The sequence below is a fragment of the Simochromis diagramma genome, unplaced genomic scaffold (assembly GCF_900408965.1).
Source record: "Simochromis diagramma unplaced genomic scaffold, fSimDia1.1 OVJJ01000669.1, whole genome shotgun sequence".
Lineage (NCBI taxonomy): Eukaryota > Metazoa > Chordata > Actinopteri > Cichliformes > Cichlidae > Simochromis > Simochromis diagramma.
Genome location: NW_024387458.1, coordinates 3,910,204 through 3,926,538, shown reverse-complemented (window position 1 = coordinate 3,926,538; position 16,335 = coordinate 3,910,204). Strand labels below are relative to the sequence as shown.

The 16,335-nt window shown below is 39.3% G+C and overlaps 1 protein-coding gene across 1 annotated transcript; it reads right to left on the bottom strand.

Moving 5' to 3' along the window:
* Window positions 1-3,169: 3,169 nt before the first annotated feature.
* On the bottom strand, window positions 3,170-15,157 carry kctd2 (potassium channel tetramerization domain containing 2). The gene is made up of 6 exons (XM_040014282.1): window positions 14,431-15,157; window positions 13,917-14,025; window positions 13,741-13,832; window positions 13,485-13,580; window positions 11,892-12,017; window positions 3,170-9,000 (listed from the first exon to the last, which is right to left on the bottom strand). Exons 1-6 carry the CDS (start codon window positions 14,791-14,793, stop codon window positions 8,971-8,973), a joined length of 816 nt encoding a protein of 271 aa, XP_039870216.1. The 5' UTR covers window positions 14,794-15,157; the 3' UTR covers window positions 3,170-8,970.
* Window positions 15,158-16,335: the final 1,178 nt, after the last annotated feature.

The window sequence follows — 16,335 nt, the reverse complement described above, 5'->3', positions numbered from 1 at the left end:
TCTCTGCTCTAATGAAATGTTATGGTGGAAGGTAATGAACACTGCACTGAGGTCAAGCAGGACACGCACAGAGATACGTCCACTGTAAGAAGCCATATGACGATCATTTGTAACCTTCACTAAAGCCGTTTCTGTGCTGTGCTGAGCTCTGAAACCTGACTGAAACTCTTCAGTTCCTCTGCAGATGATGAGCTGGCTAAGACAGCTGGGTCAGTGATGGCTTTTTAAGTAACAGTTTAACTACTGCCACCTTGAAGGCCTGTGGTACAATTATTAGAGATAGGTTGATAATATTTAAGATTGAAACATTAATTATTGCTCTAAATAAATATCAATGGTACTGAGAGTAGCTGTACATAATGTGACGTCTGTAAAACGATTGTGGTTATTATTGAGCTGATTGGTGGTGTTGTTGGGAAAATGTCTTTATGTTGCAGAAAGACAGGGGTACAAGACCAGGCTTTTCATTTTAAGATGTGAGGTAACCATCCTGAACACGTCATATTGAACACAAGGTATTTCTTTCTTTTTTTTTTAAATGATCAATATTAAGTGAGCTTTTAATATAAAAACAATATCGTGATTTTTTTTCATGCTGTTTATTGAATCGGATGATTGAAGTCTGGATAAACAAGACATATGGGCAATTTATCAATGTATTCCTTTAACAAATGGGAGCTTTAGTAGCACGTGGAAGAGCCATACACAGCCACAACAGCCTGGCACCTCCTCCTAATGCTTCCTTTCACCAGCTTGGTCACACGCTGCTGTGGGATGGCATCTGTCGTCTTGTGTTTTGTTGTGAAAAGACAAAAGTGCTCAAAGTATAAGTGTTCAAAAGTTATTATTAAATAGTTGTTATTTCAAGTTAATTCTACAATTCCTAAAAAGACCTTTTCTGTCGTTCAAGGAATCCTAGAGACAAATGATGCCACACCCAAATAGTAAACAGTTTATTATGTGCCATAAAAACTCAATACCAATGTGCTTGGTCAGAAAGTCGAGGGAAGACCGTGGCTTTAGACTTGGCTCCTCCTATTTGTCTTGGATTCTTCCCTCAGGTCATATTACGCCCTGTATGGCGTGAACTTTTCACTGTAATATTAAGGCAACTCTTCCCACTTCACCATGGCAACCATCTCTTGTCCTCTGGTCAGACCTGACAGAGAGGACTTATATAGGATTTATGGAGGATTTATAGAACACTGGAATAGCAATTGCTGGTAATGTTAATGTTCAGCAATAGTCTGGCAGGATCAACAAGACAATTATGTTGCTATAATGTGCAAAACCAGAATTACAAATGATTAAGGTATAAAGAAATATTACAAGATCTGACCTAATAAATCAGCTGATGATTAACAGAACTGATATTCATTCCCTGTAGCAAAGGCCATCTGTGGTAAAATGCACAAATTCAAGTCATTTATTTTCTAAGAATTGAAATTCACTTCTTTAAGATATAAGTACAGGATTGCAATCTTTAGCTCTAAAGAAAAAAATCAAATCAGGATTTCAAAATTCATTAAAAACTAATAAGGCACCATTTAAACGTTGCTGATAGATTTCAGTGACATGGATATTGCTTGAACCAAGGTCCATTGTCACAGTACATCAGTCCTAATATTCTAAGCTTTAAAATAATCTATTAGACTTGCAAGGTTAGATTGCCCCCCCCAGTGTCTAGTCCCAGTCACATTTCCCACCTCAGCACAGTCATGCAGCTCATGTACTTTGGAGGTCATTCCAGCTGCCATGTTGATCCCTTCTGTTCCACAGATGATGTTTAGCTGCGTCAAAATGCTGGAGACTTTGGTTTTTCTGGAATGTTGCTGATTTTTTTTTCATGTTGTCCCGTCTTGAAATGTACTTCATCAGTACATGTCGTCCTCCCTCCTTTTTTCTGAAAAAGGACAGACTTCATAACACCACTAAAATAATTCAGCATCTTCAGGAGAGGCAAGAGCTGCAGCTTGAGCTGGGGCTTTTTTGGTGGTTGTGAAGGAATCTTCATCGTATAGGCTATACAGTACATAAAACCAACCCCATCTGATTTCAATGACACCCTAGAAAATTTATCTAGATCTGCCCCTGGTTTGCTATACAATGTAGCAATGAGCTGATACAACCTTGAGTTCTGGCATTCCAACTTTGCTACCCACCTAAACATTGTTGCAGACCAAAGTGTTCACACTTCTAGTTGAGGTTGTGGCTTCACTCACCAAACAACTACTCACACCAGCTCTCAAGTGGGTGATCTTTGAACACCCGTTTGTTTGCTGTTAAGGTTTAATGTTAGGGGGAATACCTGCTTTCATTGCAAGGGATAAAGCAGTGCTAAATGGAGTCACTGAATTGAATCTCACCACAGTATTGGCGCTGCTTTTGATAAATATATAATGGCTTCCTGTGTGGTACATAGCATCTAAGAAGTACGTCCAGTATTACAGCAGGAATTAGCAGTTATCATATCCACTTATAGTTTATGGATGGAGCTTGATAACCAAACCTCCTAGGCTCAGATGCCACCACAATGATACCACCCATAGGTGAGTGAAGTCCTGTTGTGAAGTCTTAAGGTAACATTTTTGATCCTGACATCTTGAGCTTTTGGAAGGCTGTGAAACCACAAGCTCATTGACTAACAACTTGATTGGCTAGTTGTTAGACTGGACAATCCTACTTTTTCACACCTGTGATGACCATAATTTGCTAATGAGAAGCTCAATATGACCTGAAACTGGAGACTAACACATGGAAATCATTACAAGGGTATTTACTGAGGTAACAGAGAGGGAGCTGAGGGCAGTTTTCCTGCAACTATAAGGGTCCCTGCTGGTCATTAAATAGAATGCAGGTTTAAGGCACTTCTGTGTTGGCTTCATCCATCTTTTGTGCTATATATGGCAGTGATGAGTGAAAATCTAAGCCCGAGGCTTCAACATGCAGACTCCACATATCAAAGGACTGTTGTTAGAGTGTGATGGAAACTCACCACCACGGGACCACTGACCGTGGTTCCACATCCATACCCAGACTGATTAAACTGTTTTTAAAGGCACAAAGGCCTAGATGATGCTAGTCAGATGGTTTTAATATTTTGGTAGGTCTTAAAGCTTTGTCTCTAACATTCAAATTTGGCTGCAAACAGACATTTCCAAAACATATATTTTGTTATGAACTTCACTTTGTTTATTTTTTTTAAATCCACACTCAAAGGAACCAACAAATAGTCAGTGAGCCACAATTTAAAACACAGACACATTTTATGAATAAAAACCAGACTGGGTTTTTGTTAAAATTGTTACATGGTAGACAAAATTCAGAAAATATAAAATAAATAAAAGTGAAACAAACAATCAGACAAAATGTTTTGTCGGCTTCCAGACGTTTCTCCACAGTCTCAGTTGACAATATTCACATTTGACATCAATACTGTTGATAAATGAACACAAAGTAAGTTAATAGGTGACATTATCAATACGTCTAAATGAGTGTACAAGTGTGCATGTCCACAAACGCATGCAGGTGTTTACAGGTTAACTGGCAAAATGATCAATCAATTAAAAAAAACTTTTTTTTTAGTTTTGTGTTGACCTGCAGGTCACATAAATGCTATATAAACCAAGGTTATGGGGGTGGAAACGTCTGCAATATCATCAGTAGGGTAATATGTGATTAAAGCTAGCTCTTGTTTCTACTTTTAAGATCAATTGACGTGACAAAGATACAAAAACGACAAAGAAACAGAAGTTGTGAGTAGGAGAATACGTCGACTTGTAGACCAACTGTTCCACTTAAAAAATCTACACCTACAAACCACAGAGCCATGCCGCCCCTCTGCTTCCCACCACCATGCATCACATTTAGTTTGCACTAACACAGAGGTCAGACAAAATCCAGTACACGATATCTCTAGTACAATGCATGCTCTCATGTTTTCACGAGTAATTTTTTGCAGATTTGTTAACATTGCATGTTATTTGTTGAGTAACTAGCACAGGTGAACGTAAAAAAAACAAACAAACACCCCCCCCCCCCCCCCAAAAAAAAACCCAACAAAAAACAAAAACAGGTCAAAAGTTGTTTCTCTGTTTAAAGAAAATATGGTTTGAAGAAAATATTGAGATAAACACACTGCCAAGTTTAGCTCGGTCAGAGGTTCCCAACTTTTTTGGTTGCATATTTCTACTTTTTAAAAACATTTTAGCTTCTCTGAACAGTTTATTTAATTCCTCAAGAAATAAAACAAAGAGTTAACATCAACACGCTAACACTCTCACAGTGGCTAAACAAAACGCTGACATTATTATTGTAGAGCAGGACAATTTAAAAAATAAATTATTGTATAACATTCTGTTTCATGATGATCGGGTGGTTTTGTTTATTTTCAGCTAAATTATATTTAAATTCAGGGGGAAAAATTAATCTAAAGCTTTGCTAGTTACTACATGAAGAAAGTGTGGCTAGCTTGATGCTAACAAGAACTTAAAAGCTAATTAGCTTAACACAGAGGTGGCAGTTACCAGTAAAATTGATATTTCCAAAAGCATCTTCTGATTGTGTGTTTTTTTAAATAAAAATGTGTTAAACCCATTACACTGAATAATTAGAATTCTAATTTTGGCTTTAAAATGCTAATATCTACTAAACAAACTTTAAATTGGCAGTTTTATCATTAAAAATGTTTCTTCTTGTTTCATAAATCCCGTGTATCTTTTTCCTTTATAGCAGTAGCTAGCCCAAACTCCCACCCTACCAGTCTGTGATATATTTAGTTCTATTTACAATATTTTTATATTTTAACTTAGCTGAATTAAAAATTTAAATGAATTAAAAGATAAAATTTTGTTGTATTAATGGGAAGCTAACGACACCAGCAAAATATCTGCGATGATGCTTTTTTTCAGGCTTCTGTACTTGAACGTTTGCCATGTAATCACCTCTTTTGTCATTTTAAATACCAACATTTCCAGTCTATAAACTGACTGATACTCCTAAGCTCTTGGGCTAAAAGCAACACTGAAAGAAAGTTAAAAAAAAAAAAAAAAAAAAAGACTCAAGTTGGGAACCGCCAAACTCTGCAACCATGGTGAGACCAAACCGGGGTTCACGAGGGTACATTAAGTGCTTTAAATATTGGTTACACACACTTAAAAGTGGGGCCATTGTAGGTAGCTTCAGCATGCAGGTCAAGGAGAAAAGAAGCTGCCACAATACAATAAGTTTGACATCAAATTAATTGCCAAGTGCATTTTTGGAGTTTTACTAAGATACGAGCAAAAATTAAAAAAGGGAAACCAGCTTGGACTGGACTTCCTGTCGTCCACTCCACCAACAATGCCAACAAACCACCACAACAGAAATGTCAAACCTCCAGGAGTGCGAGGGATTGTGGTTGGATTGAGCTGGAACGCAATGGCACAAAGAAAGCAGCAATTTGTAAAATTTACATATAATAAAATAACGCCAAGGGTAGTGTTTCCGTTTGGTTAGCTTCTTACGGAAACACCAACGATAAAAACCAGGATAAAAAGACCACAGTATACATGATACCTCAGATACATGCCTCCTGGCTTTTTTAAGGTATGAGAGGCACATTATGATAAGAGGGGAGTACAACTGTGCACAACACAGGTCAAAGGCACAACACTGGACAAAAACGAAGGGAATCAACACCCAAGGTGCTTTGAATGGGCCAAGAAAACCACAAGGGAGGAAACAAAAGTGCTTCTGAATGACATGTTTGGGCATTTTTAGCAGTATTTTTAGCAAGTCTGCTCATGACTCTGGTCTGTTGAAGAAAACAGCACAACACACTCAATAGGTGAAGAATATATATATAAAAAAAACCCTCAACAACAAAGAGGAAGTCACATCAAAGTTTGAGCTCCGAATCCTGACCGAACATGGTCAGGGAGCGTAACAACAGCAGGTAAGGTACCATTTTTCCCCAATAAAATGCATTATTTTTCCCCATGCTTGGTACAACATAATTGCATCAAATAAATTCTTTATACAAAGGATGGATTACCAGAGGGGTCAATGCCAGTAATAGGTGTCTGCGATAATGACAGAGCGCTCCTCAGCTTTGATTAAAATGTGAACAACGTGATTCTCAGTTTTCCTTCTGATATGTGCAAATATGGCTCAAACTTTGCATCAAGTTGCTCACATGAACGAGCTGCATTTACCCCAGATGGTGAAATGATTAGTCACTGACAGAATAAATAAAATATAATAATTAATTAACAAATGTGAGTCACTGATGGAGCAGAAATAGAATATCGCTTTTCAGTGTGAGAATTAGGTGCGTTTCTTCATCACCTGTTAGTAAAATTGATTTTCTTGCTCATAAGCAAATGAATGAATACTGGCTGAACAGTTACTGATTATTTGAGTAAAAATGATTGAAAATAGGCTCAAAGGTGAGAGGTGGGCCATCTGAAGCCAAAATGTAAGAAGTGAGATGTGTGACTAAGAAGTACAAAAAGGTATTTTGCTATTTTATTGGATTTTTCTTTTTAAAATAAATGTGACTAATTACCCAATTTTGATAAGGCCCATGAACCCATTTTGAACCATCTGGACTCCAGAAATGTTTTAAAATTTTCATTATGTGATAAACTACAAATTAGGGAAGCACCGATCCAGTTCCAAACCAAACTATATTCAATTTACATAAATATGAAAAAGAAAAAGCAGAAAACTGAAAGATCAGTTGTCCTTTCTGCTTGATAAGTGACTTGATATCCAATTGTGGCAGATTAAAGGGGACCTACTGTGCTACAGTAGTGGGTTCTATCATCAAGCTGAGTTAAAGTTTCATGAAATGAGGTGAGCTTATGTACAAGTAATCCCAGGGAGCCAAAAGTTCAGTTTGTCTTTACGAGGGGCAGCCAATCAGACTAGAGTCCAGGATCCGGGAGCTAAAGGAGCTTGTTTCAGTTCAAGGATGAGCTAAGCGGCTGAACCGAGGCCCAAATGTAGGACAAATAAGGATTAGTCTGAAATGTGACTGATGCAAAGCTCAAGAATAAAACTCTAGAGCTAAAATGGCCAAAACAGATCCCCGTTTATTTTCTGTCAACTGACAAATCACCGTTTTCGCTTTAGTACGAGCCACTTCACTTGCACATGTGCACAGATTAAGGCTTGACTTATACTTCTGCATTACAATTTTGCTAAGCTGTTGTTAGCATACACAGCTAGTGTGGTTTCTTTCTATGCCACTAATAGTTTACTAAAAAAAAAAAAAAAAAAAGCAGACAACTGACACTGAATTATTCAGGCAGGTTACTTGCTCCTAGATTAGCCCTGTAACCCCCATAACCCCATTATATGCATTACGTTCGCAAAAGTAATATACTCCATTATTCACCACCAAGCAGCTGTTACAGTGTGGAAGTATAAATCAAGCTCACATCCTGGCCTGTGTACAGAAGATTTCTATGTTGTTGCAGTGTTTTTGAAAGCGTCAAAAACAGCACAATGACATATCAACATAATGTTAAGCACAAGAACAACACACTTTAGCCAAACTACTAAGGCTTCGCTCTCGAGCTCATGAAAACTGAACTCACTTCCCGGCTGGCAGCGTTGTTTACACAGCGTATAAAACTCAGGTATCTCAGGGCTTTAAGCGGTGAGCGGTACAGTTTAGCTTGCGCCACGGTTGCTACAAGTGCTGCAGAGTGTAAGACAACACAGTCATTTTGGTGTGGCAACAAGAGGCAGCTGCAAAGTGAGCGAATATTGGCAAAGAGAATAGCACGAGGCCCGAGAGGAGAGGGGTGCTTCAGGGTTTTGAGGCAGCATACAGTCTGGCCACAGTCCAACCTCCGCCACGCTTTACTTGGACAAATGACAATGACAGTAGTTTTCCTTATCCCTAATTACAATTTTAAGATATGCAATAGTTTAAAGTTGGATATTTAAGAGAAAACTTACCGGTGTTATCTTCTTTTTTTCTTTGAGGAACACTACAGAAAACGTGCAGCTGAAAAACTGGTGATATTTCAGGATGAACAGAAAGCAGAGAGGCACTGCATACACAAATTCACACCCGTGTTAACGGGTGGGAAAACTGATATTTTCTCCATTGTTTAAATAGACTCAACCACCAGAATATGTAAATATATCACAACTATGATACAGAAATCAATAATTACACCATTTGCATTCAATTTTTCATATAATTTCATCATGTAGCCTATATAGATTTATATAGATTCCTCACATGCCTTGACAAATTGTACACTAGTGTAGGTAAGTCCGTTTTTTAGTCATGTATGTTCTTTTCTTACAGATCAAAAGGAGCCACTGGAGACTTCTTGGTTCGCGGAAAAGATGCCGCTCCAGGTTAGCTCATAATGAGTGATCGGTCCGTGCATCATCCGCCTGCGACTGCTCCGTCTCGGGCTCCACCTGCAGAGGAGTCGATGCTCTCTCGGTCAGTAAGTGGAGTGTTTTCAATCCTTTATGTCCTTTGAGAGTCCTGAGGAGGTTTCTGCTAAATCAACAGAGCCAGATGTGTAAGACAAGAGGAAATATCCCGTCTGATAACGATGATGGAGATCCAGAATCGAGGTGGAGATGGAGACGATGATTTCTGGTAGCTCTGTCCGTCCAACTGAGAACAACAAGAGGCTAATATCAGCGTCGTAGCCTGCGCTCCTGTCACACTGTCCAACAAAAAGCTGCAACGAGGAAAAGCCCTGAACCTGTCGTCTCTCTTCCAAAGTGAAGAAGGAGAGACGAGACGACAAGCCAGGGTCACGTTGCAGCACTGAAGGATTGTGGGGGACGCCAACAGCGCCCGCTGTGGAAAGGCACACCAGAGGAGAAGGGAAGGGGCGGATGATCATGATGATGATAGTAAAAGGTGGAAGGGGGTTTATGAAAAGTGAAGAAAATGTTCGACAACAACGTGGTTGTTGCTGATAAACTGTTGTTAAGCTCAGGATCTCTTCACATCCGCGAGCCTCGCTCCTGAAGGATCTGCGAAAGGCAGACAGGAAAAAGACCACTTTCAAACATTTAAACAAGACGTTTAAGAAAAAGCAAGAAAAAAAACAACACTTTGAATTTTGAGGGTTTTTTGCAATAAAAAGGCAGTGTTAGCAAACCCTTTTTCCAGATGAAGTCACAGGATAAAAGTAATTTAGTAGACTGATTAAACTGATATAAAAAGCAGTGGTGTTCAGGTTCCTGCACAGACAGCATTCTCAAATCTTTGCTTTTTCCCTTCAGAAACTATGTGTCACATTTGCTGAGACATTTAGGAGAACAAAGAGAGGGTCAGACAGACTGAAATGTTGTAATCCAGTAAATATTTCAGCAGTCAGTGTGCTGTACTCCACTTTTTACAACTTTCCACTCTCTATGCCATCGCTTTATCCAGTACACTATAGTATTTTTACTGATATATTTAACATATTTTTAAAATAATTTAATCCTCTGTTGAGCCAGTTGTAACAAAATTTCATTCCTTGCATACTTTTTCATAATGAATGCAGATGCAGAATCACTGCTTGGGGTTTTCGTCCAGCTAAAATCTGTCCAAAACAAACAATTAGTCAAAGCAATCTGAGTTTCTTTTTAGCATTAGCTTCCCTTTTTCAGCCAGAGCATAGGAAATTATTTAAATTGTTATTCGCTGAGGGAAAAGCCTGGACACCATAATTATGGATGTGAAACTGAGGATGCAGCACGCCAGTATCCTGATACAGATTTGTAAATGTGAATCATACCCTGCTTTAGCACCTATTTTTCTCTAAAACAGGAACTAATTTTCAAAACAAGCAGCATGTTGGATTTAATAAAATATGAAACTAATGATTAACAGCATTAGATTACTTGGAAAGTTAGTGGATCAAGTGAGAAGTAGAAATCTTTCCCGAAAGACTTGTATACAACGTAGACTACAGGAGTGGCCCCCTGCTGGTCATTTGCAAGAGTGCATGTTATAAAAAAAAGTTTATAATGAATACTTGGTCGATAATGCTTTATAGTTGAGAAAACATGCTTTCATTGATAAATAACATCTGGTAAACCAACTCAGTTCCATAAAAAAGACACAAGAGGAATGAATGAAATCCGAGTCTTTGCACTGATTTCATGGATATGATCGGATACATGAAAATAATCTTGCAGATCTTGTTAACTCACTGTTAAGCAGGTAAGAACTACGAAGATAAGCGATACCAAATGATTTGAACACAACAGCAGCGGGTCAGTAAAGTTCAGAAGGTTCTTGACTTTTGTGGCATCCTGGCTGCCAGCGCACAGACTATTTCTAGCTGAGCTCATCCATGCGGTTATATTTAGCTCCTGTATTTGTTGTAGCGTAAGCTTCCACATTAAGTATTTAATACAGCACAATAAACTGAGCTACGGTAAAAGTATAACATGAACTTTCCACCAACTGAAGGTCTCAAACTTCAGAAAATGCATTTTTCATACAGATGCATTTTGACTTTCAGAGAGGCTGCTTGTGAAAAACACCCAAATGAGCAGAAGCCACATGAGATGGTAAGGTCCACTCTACCCAGTCTTATCCAGCATGGACTGGTTTATGGTCCAACAGTCAAATATTTTCATTAGGAAGGTTCCTCACTGAGTCAAGTAAAATGGAAGTATAATTAAATTCTACAAACACTAAGGAAGGTGCTTCAGTGCTACCTTTATTACCCATGTTGTATCTACTGTAGTTCGGGTTAAGCACTTGAATTGAGAGGGGGAGGATTACACAATTCAGTTGACCAAACTGAAAATTATGAGATTTTACACACTGAACCTAAAATAAAGGCAGAAGTTATACTGGCGCGTCTCTTCAGCAGGAAGTGAAAATAAACTATTCAAGTTTTATGTCACGAAACATGTCTAGAATGGATGTTTTAAATTAAGTTCCCAGCACATAACTTTAATCTCTTAGACAACACTGTGAGTAGCTTTTGTCTCTGGGTTTAGTCAAGGATGGTTTCAGGCCTGAAGAGAAAACTGTGGATGTAAAGCGCTACAGACCAAGGTGGAGCAGTGTGGACGTTGTATGTAAACTGTTAGTTCTTAGTTCTGTTACCACAGGATGGGCTAAGAATCTTGCCCTGGTATTGAAAATAGCATCGATTATGGATCATTTTCCAGGGTATCGGAATTAAATTTGAAATTCAAGTATGGACCCTAAACCATCAGGTCACCGTGCTGAGACTGACTGATGTTGCCCGAGCCCAGGTTGTTGGCATGCTGGATGCTGGCAGCATGCCGGAGAGAAAAGAATCAACAGCACATCCAGACACCTGTGTAGGCTGTATCTCGCATTAAGTGTCTTGCATACAGCTTTACTGCACTGCCGGTCGTTAACATCCATTTAAAAACACAAACTTATTGTGGGATGCATTTAATTCCACTTAATAAGCTGTTTCACTCCCTGTTCTTTAAGATTACAAACTAGATAATGAAGTAATAATTTTCCACCAGTGATCCTCTTTTATATGAAACATTTCATGGGGTGACGTATCCACGATGCGCTCATTTTTTGCCCATCTTTGGGGCACTGTGGTTTTAACACAGCAGACTCACATCAACAACATCTGGCCACATTATTAAGGAGTCTAGCGTCAGAGCAGTTAGCTTCTCTCTGAGCTCATTAAAACCTCTTCAGATCTTTTAGTGACCTTGTGACATTTTCTATCGAGTCAAGGGAAACTTATGGGCAAAAGGAAGTAGGATTTAGTGTTTTGGACGATTCAAGTGCAGCTTTGGTTCCTACACATGGATCCTGTAGCTTCTGTGGCTTATAAACTGGGTTTTAATACACAAACATGGTCCTTTGCTGCAGTTTGCAGGAGATGTTCAGACAGCCTGAACAACGGTATGAAATGTCGACTTACCTTGGCCTTCTCGGTGGGCTCAATGACGATGCCATTAGTGGAGTTGTTGAGTTCCCGGGAAACTACACATAGAAATTCAGCCTGGTCCTCATTGCCATAGTTATATGAGGAGCCGATGCTTATAAGCTGAGGGCGGAGATGGGCAAAGAAACAAAAGATCCGAGTTAGAACAGAGCCTACATTTTCCAAGACGTTTCACACTCTGCACCTTTTCAGTCAATAACTTGTGTTTTTTCCATTTAATTTAGTTCTACCATGCTATTTACTTTTGGTTGTTGTCGTTTTAGAGAAACTGTTGAAAATGTCAGAAAAACAACAACAACATAAAAAAAAAACAACAACCCCTAATCAAACAAAGAAATATTCATTATATAAAAAAACAAAACAAAAAAACAACTGAATGAATGATTTTAAGTTTTCCTATTTTGAATACTCAGCCTGAAAAAAGGGATTAGATACAATTAATAAATGACATTTTATTTGCCAATATAGACTTACGGCGATATTTCAGCACATATATCACTGCATTTCTGTAGTCTGTTCATGACCTCTTTCTTTGCCCTACAGCAAGGATTGCCACCCTGCAACTCAACTCCTGTGACTCACTCTCGCTTTGACAAAAGACTTGATGGATATCATTTTGGAATTTTAACTTTTTATTTATTTAACTTACCCTGGCTACGGTTTCCAAAGACGTTAAAATCACTGGGGAAACTCAAAAACAAAATAAATCAGCAGTCTGTGGACAAGCAGGTGTGCCTTCACAGCCAAAGCCGCTGGCTTATGCTTTGTTTATGGTGACCACATTGGCTTTGTTGAGCACCAACTGTGACATGCCGGTGCTTGAGGGTGGTTGAAGATTAAACATTTGCCCCTAGCAACTGGAGGATGCCAAGGGTTTGCCAATCGGTCTCTAGACGAGTGTGACTGAGGCCTTCAGGTTATTTTTCACAAACATGGATAGAGCTCAAAGTTTCCTGCAGAGCTTTATAGCAACTGCTTCACAGTAGGCCTAAAAGTGCTACTAGTTCTGTCATGTTTGTTGGTAATTTAAAAAAGGCAAATGAGTTGTGTTATTTTAGCTCTTTAAATTTAATAAATGCAATAAATGTGGCATTTTCTATTAAAGTTAAAAGTACCAAATAGTCATAATCAGACCTTTGTGGAGTAGTCACATGTGGCAATGACTAGAATTATTTACAGCTATTACTAATGTCAGGGGTTTAATTCATACTTACTTTCATTATAAGGTTCAAAGATCTTTTTTTTTTTTTTTTTTTTTTATCTTTTGAAGATCAAAAAATTGATACAGGTTCATATTGATAATACATGATTACTAATATAGAGGAAACTACAAGGTGACAGAGTCCGACTGCATACAGATTCAGGTCAAGACCAAATGAAGTACTTTTAGTATCCATTCCTGCTCATGATTAAAACATTTTGTGCCCCAGTCTTTCCTGTGTGGAAATAAATACCTGACAATGTGCTGGCATACATCTCAGGGCAAGCGGAGCTTAAAACTGCAGCGTCGAATCAACTAAAGCGTGAACTAAAAGATGACATATATTTTAAAAGCTGCGTTTTCTGCACCTGCTCAAACTTCCAACCGTCCGACATAGTTGAGACCATCTGCGTGAGTTCCTCCTCTTGGCACTGTAGTACTCGATACACATGCTTCACAGGGCCCTGAGGGACACAGCAAAGGCACGCAGAGCATTACTGAAAAAGCATCAACAATCTGCAGGCAGGCACACATTTTGTTTGAACACTTTACAAGCTAGCTGGGTTATATTTGCACTGGAAGAAAGTCAGCCACTAAGACTTATTTTGGTTTAGTTTTGTTTACCTGAGATGTCCGGTTCTCGTTGTCCCGTATCCTCTCTTTCACCAGCCTCACCAGGGAAGCAATGTTGTAGAACTCGGCTTCCTCCAGAACGCCTGAAACACAAATCGAATGAATGTGTTATTTGGTGTCTGAGATGCTGCTCACTGACAGCTCTGCATTATGCTTTTTCTTTTTACCTTCTTCTGCCAGATTCTTATCCATAATCAGTTTTCCATGCCGAAGGTAATTCAGGATAGGGCCAAAGTACGTGGGGTCTCTGTCGATTAGATATGCTCCTGTCTCGTCCTGCAAGAATTAACAGGTTCCAAGGAGCAAGTTCCATGTTAACAGAGGAGCAAGTTCCATGTTTTTTTTTTGTTTATTTCTATTAAATTTCCATATTTTTTTTCTTTAACGTTGAAGTTCGTTAATGTAAAATTTGCCATTTTTCGTGTCATTTTTTCTCACAAATGTGGGACTAATTTAGAAAATTCAAATTTTTAAAACTGAAGCGTATCGTCCTTGTGCTTTTACCTGCAGTAGTCTATAAACATTTTGTACAGGGCAGATGGGTACTACTGTGGAAATTGATTTTTCACTTTTTAATTTGTGCTTTTACAGTTTAGTGTTCACGGTTTTTGTGTTCTTTGCGTCCCTTTGCTGTGTGAACCTGTGTTGTATGTATTTGTGTTTTTCTGGCGTCCCACTCACCTTGTCAGAGTCCAGGTCCGGGTCTTCCTGACACAGGCGGAACAGGAAAGATTTGGGGTCCCTGCACAGCGTCTGTTTGGTGGTAATGAAGTAGGTACCACCGACGTTAAGCCGGACCCAGCGGGAGCCCGGCTTGTCCACTGGCTCGGACGGGGAGCTGGGATTGCTCTTCACCGGGAACCCAAACACCGACCTTCCGCCGCCGCCGCTGCAGCCTGACACCCCACCCGGGCTGAGCTGGCTGCTCCGCGGCGGAACAATGAGGGTGGGCGACGCCAGGCGCACCGAGCCCCGGATGTCGCGGTGCTCGGGCTGCTCTATGGTGCCAGCACCGGTAGGTTCCACAACATGCAGCTCAGCCATGTTTCCTCTCCGTCTGAAGAACCAGTCGCACAGCCGCACGGTGAGCTAACGACACACTGCGGGGAAACAGCCTCCCTGAACCGCCTGGCAAACACACCGAGGATATTTTTCTCCTTCTGACGGGCTGCCTGCTCTCATCGGGGCGTTGCTGCTCGTAGTCGACCGCCTCCACCTCCAGGCCAAGAGATTAGGACACAAAAACGACTATGAGAGGCTGCACAACAGGAGCAGCATCGCGTTTAACCGTTTCTCCAAAAGCTAAATTGGTCATTCTCATCTATTCAAATGTTAACCAGAGAAAAGGCATTTCTTCCGGGTTGTAACGTGATTACTGTTTACTTCCGCCGTGTCACGGCTTTTCAAAATAAAAGCGAATTCAGCATGCAGAATTATTTATTATTATAGAATTATTAGGCAAATTATTTATTTTCCTTGAACGGGCATAAACAACAGAATATCGCTTTAAATTCTGTTATGTAAAGGAAGGAGACCTTAGCCGTAATTATATACAAACCAATCATACTTATGTGCAAGAATGGGGCTTTTATGAACATTTTTTGCTGCTTTAAAAAGGAGCAATATGAAATACGAAATCTAAGGTTAAACTCGGAAAATATATTTAAATAGTTATGAAACAATCACAAAGTACAAATGAAAGCCCTAAAGAGTTAAATTTTTAACTTGAACCTCTCATTTGCTCTCTTAATTGCTATGGAAGCACTAAAGGTGTACTTAGTAAGGTGGAAATAATTAGGGTGGGGTGGACAAAAACAATGTGGGAAACTGGAAACAAATACAAATCTTAACATGACATGACTATATACACTTACGTGTTATATGTACTATTTTCATTTTATGAACGTTTTTTCTGTAATGATAAGTGGAGTATTTCTGATTCATAGAAGACCAAGGTTTCTTTGTGTAAACACGATGTCAAATTAAACTTGGAGCGCAACTAGAGTCCAAGTCTGTCAAACAAATGAGAGAAAAGGAACTGAAATGGAAAAACTACATGAACCACACAGGATTTGTAATGACCTTTAAGCAACCATTCAGGACTTTTTTTTTTCTTTCTTTTTTTTTTTTTTACAGTAAAACAAAGACATGGCTTGTTTTTTTTTTCTGCTGGGAGTGCTTTTACTGCTCACTCAGCAAACTAGCTTTCATGGGAAAAAAAGGAATTGAGATTATGAGATATGGATGAAGTCCATGGGAGTGAGGGAGAAAGAGGTTCTCATAGTGTTGATGATAGTATTAACTTCGGCTAATCTTGAATGGTATGGGACAAGGGGTGAAATGACTCCTCAACACACTGTTACTACCAGCAAGGCACATATCACAAAAACTCCTTTCACATGTAGCTAAAGGCATTTCCTGAAGGTCAAGGAGTGATGCGTCCTCGTCGGGGATTCGAACCCCGATGTCCCGCGTGACAAACGGGGAGAGTCATCACTATACATTTATATAACAGCGCCACAAGACCATAGTGGACAAAAATATATTGCATCCGTAGTGGTTTAGGACTCCCATAGAGAATGAATA

Excerpts from the sequence above, each read along its gene's own strand:
- kctd2 (XM_040014282.1), bottom strand. The coding sequence starts at position 14,793 with ATGGCTGAGCTGCATGTTGTGGAACCTACCGGTGCTGGCACCATAGAG. Across the intron at positions 14,026-14,430 it reads CGGACCTGGACTCTGACAAG|GACGAGACAGGAGCATATCT; the intron begins GTGAGTGGGACG and ends TAATTCTTGCAG. Across the intron at positions 13,833-13,916 it reads TAAGAATCTGGCAGAAGAAG|GCGTTCTGGAGGAAGCCGAG; the intron begins GTAAAAAGAAAA and ends TTTGTGTTTCAG.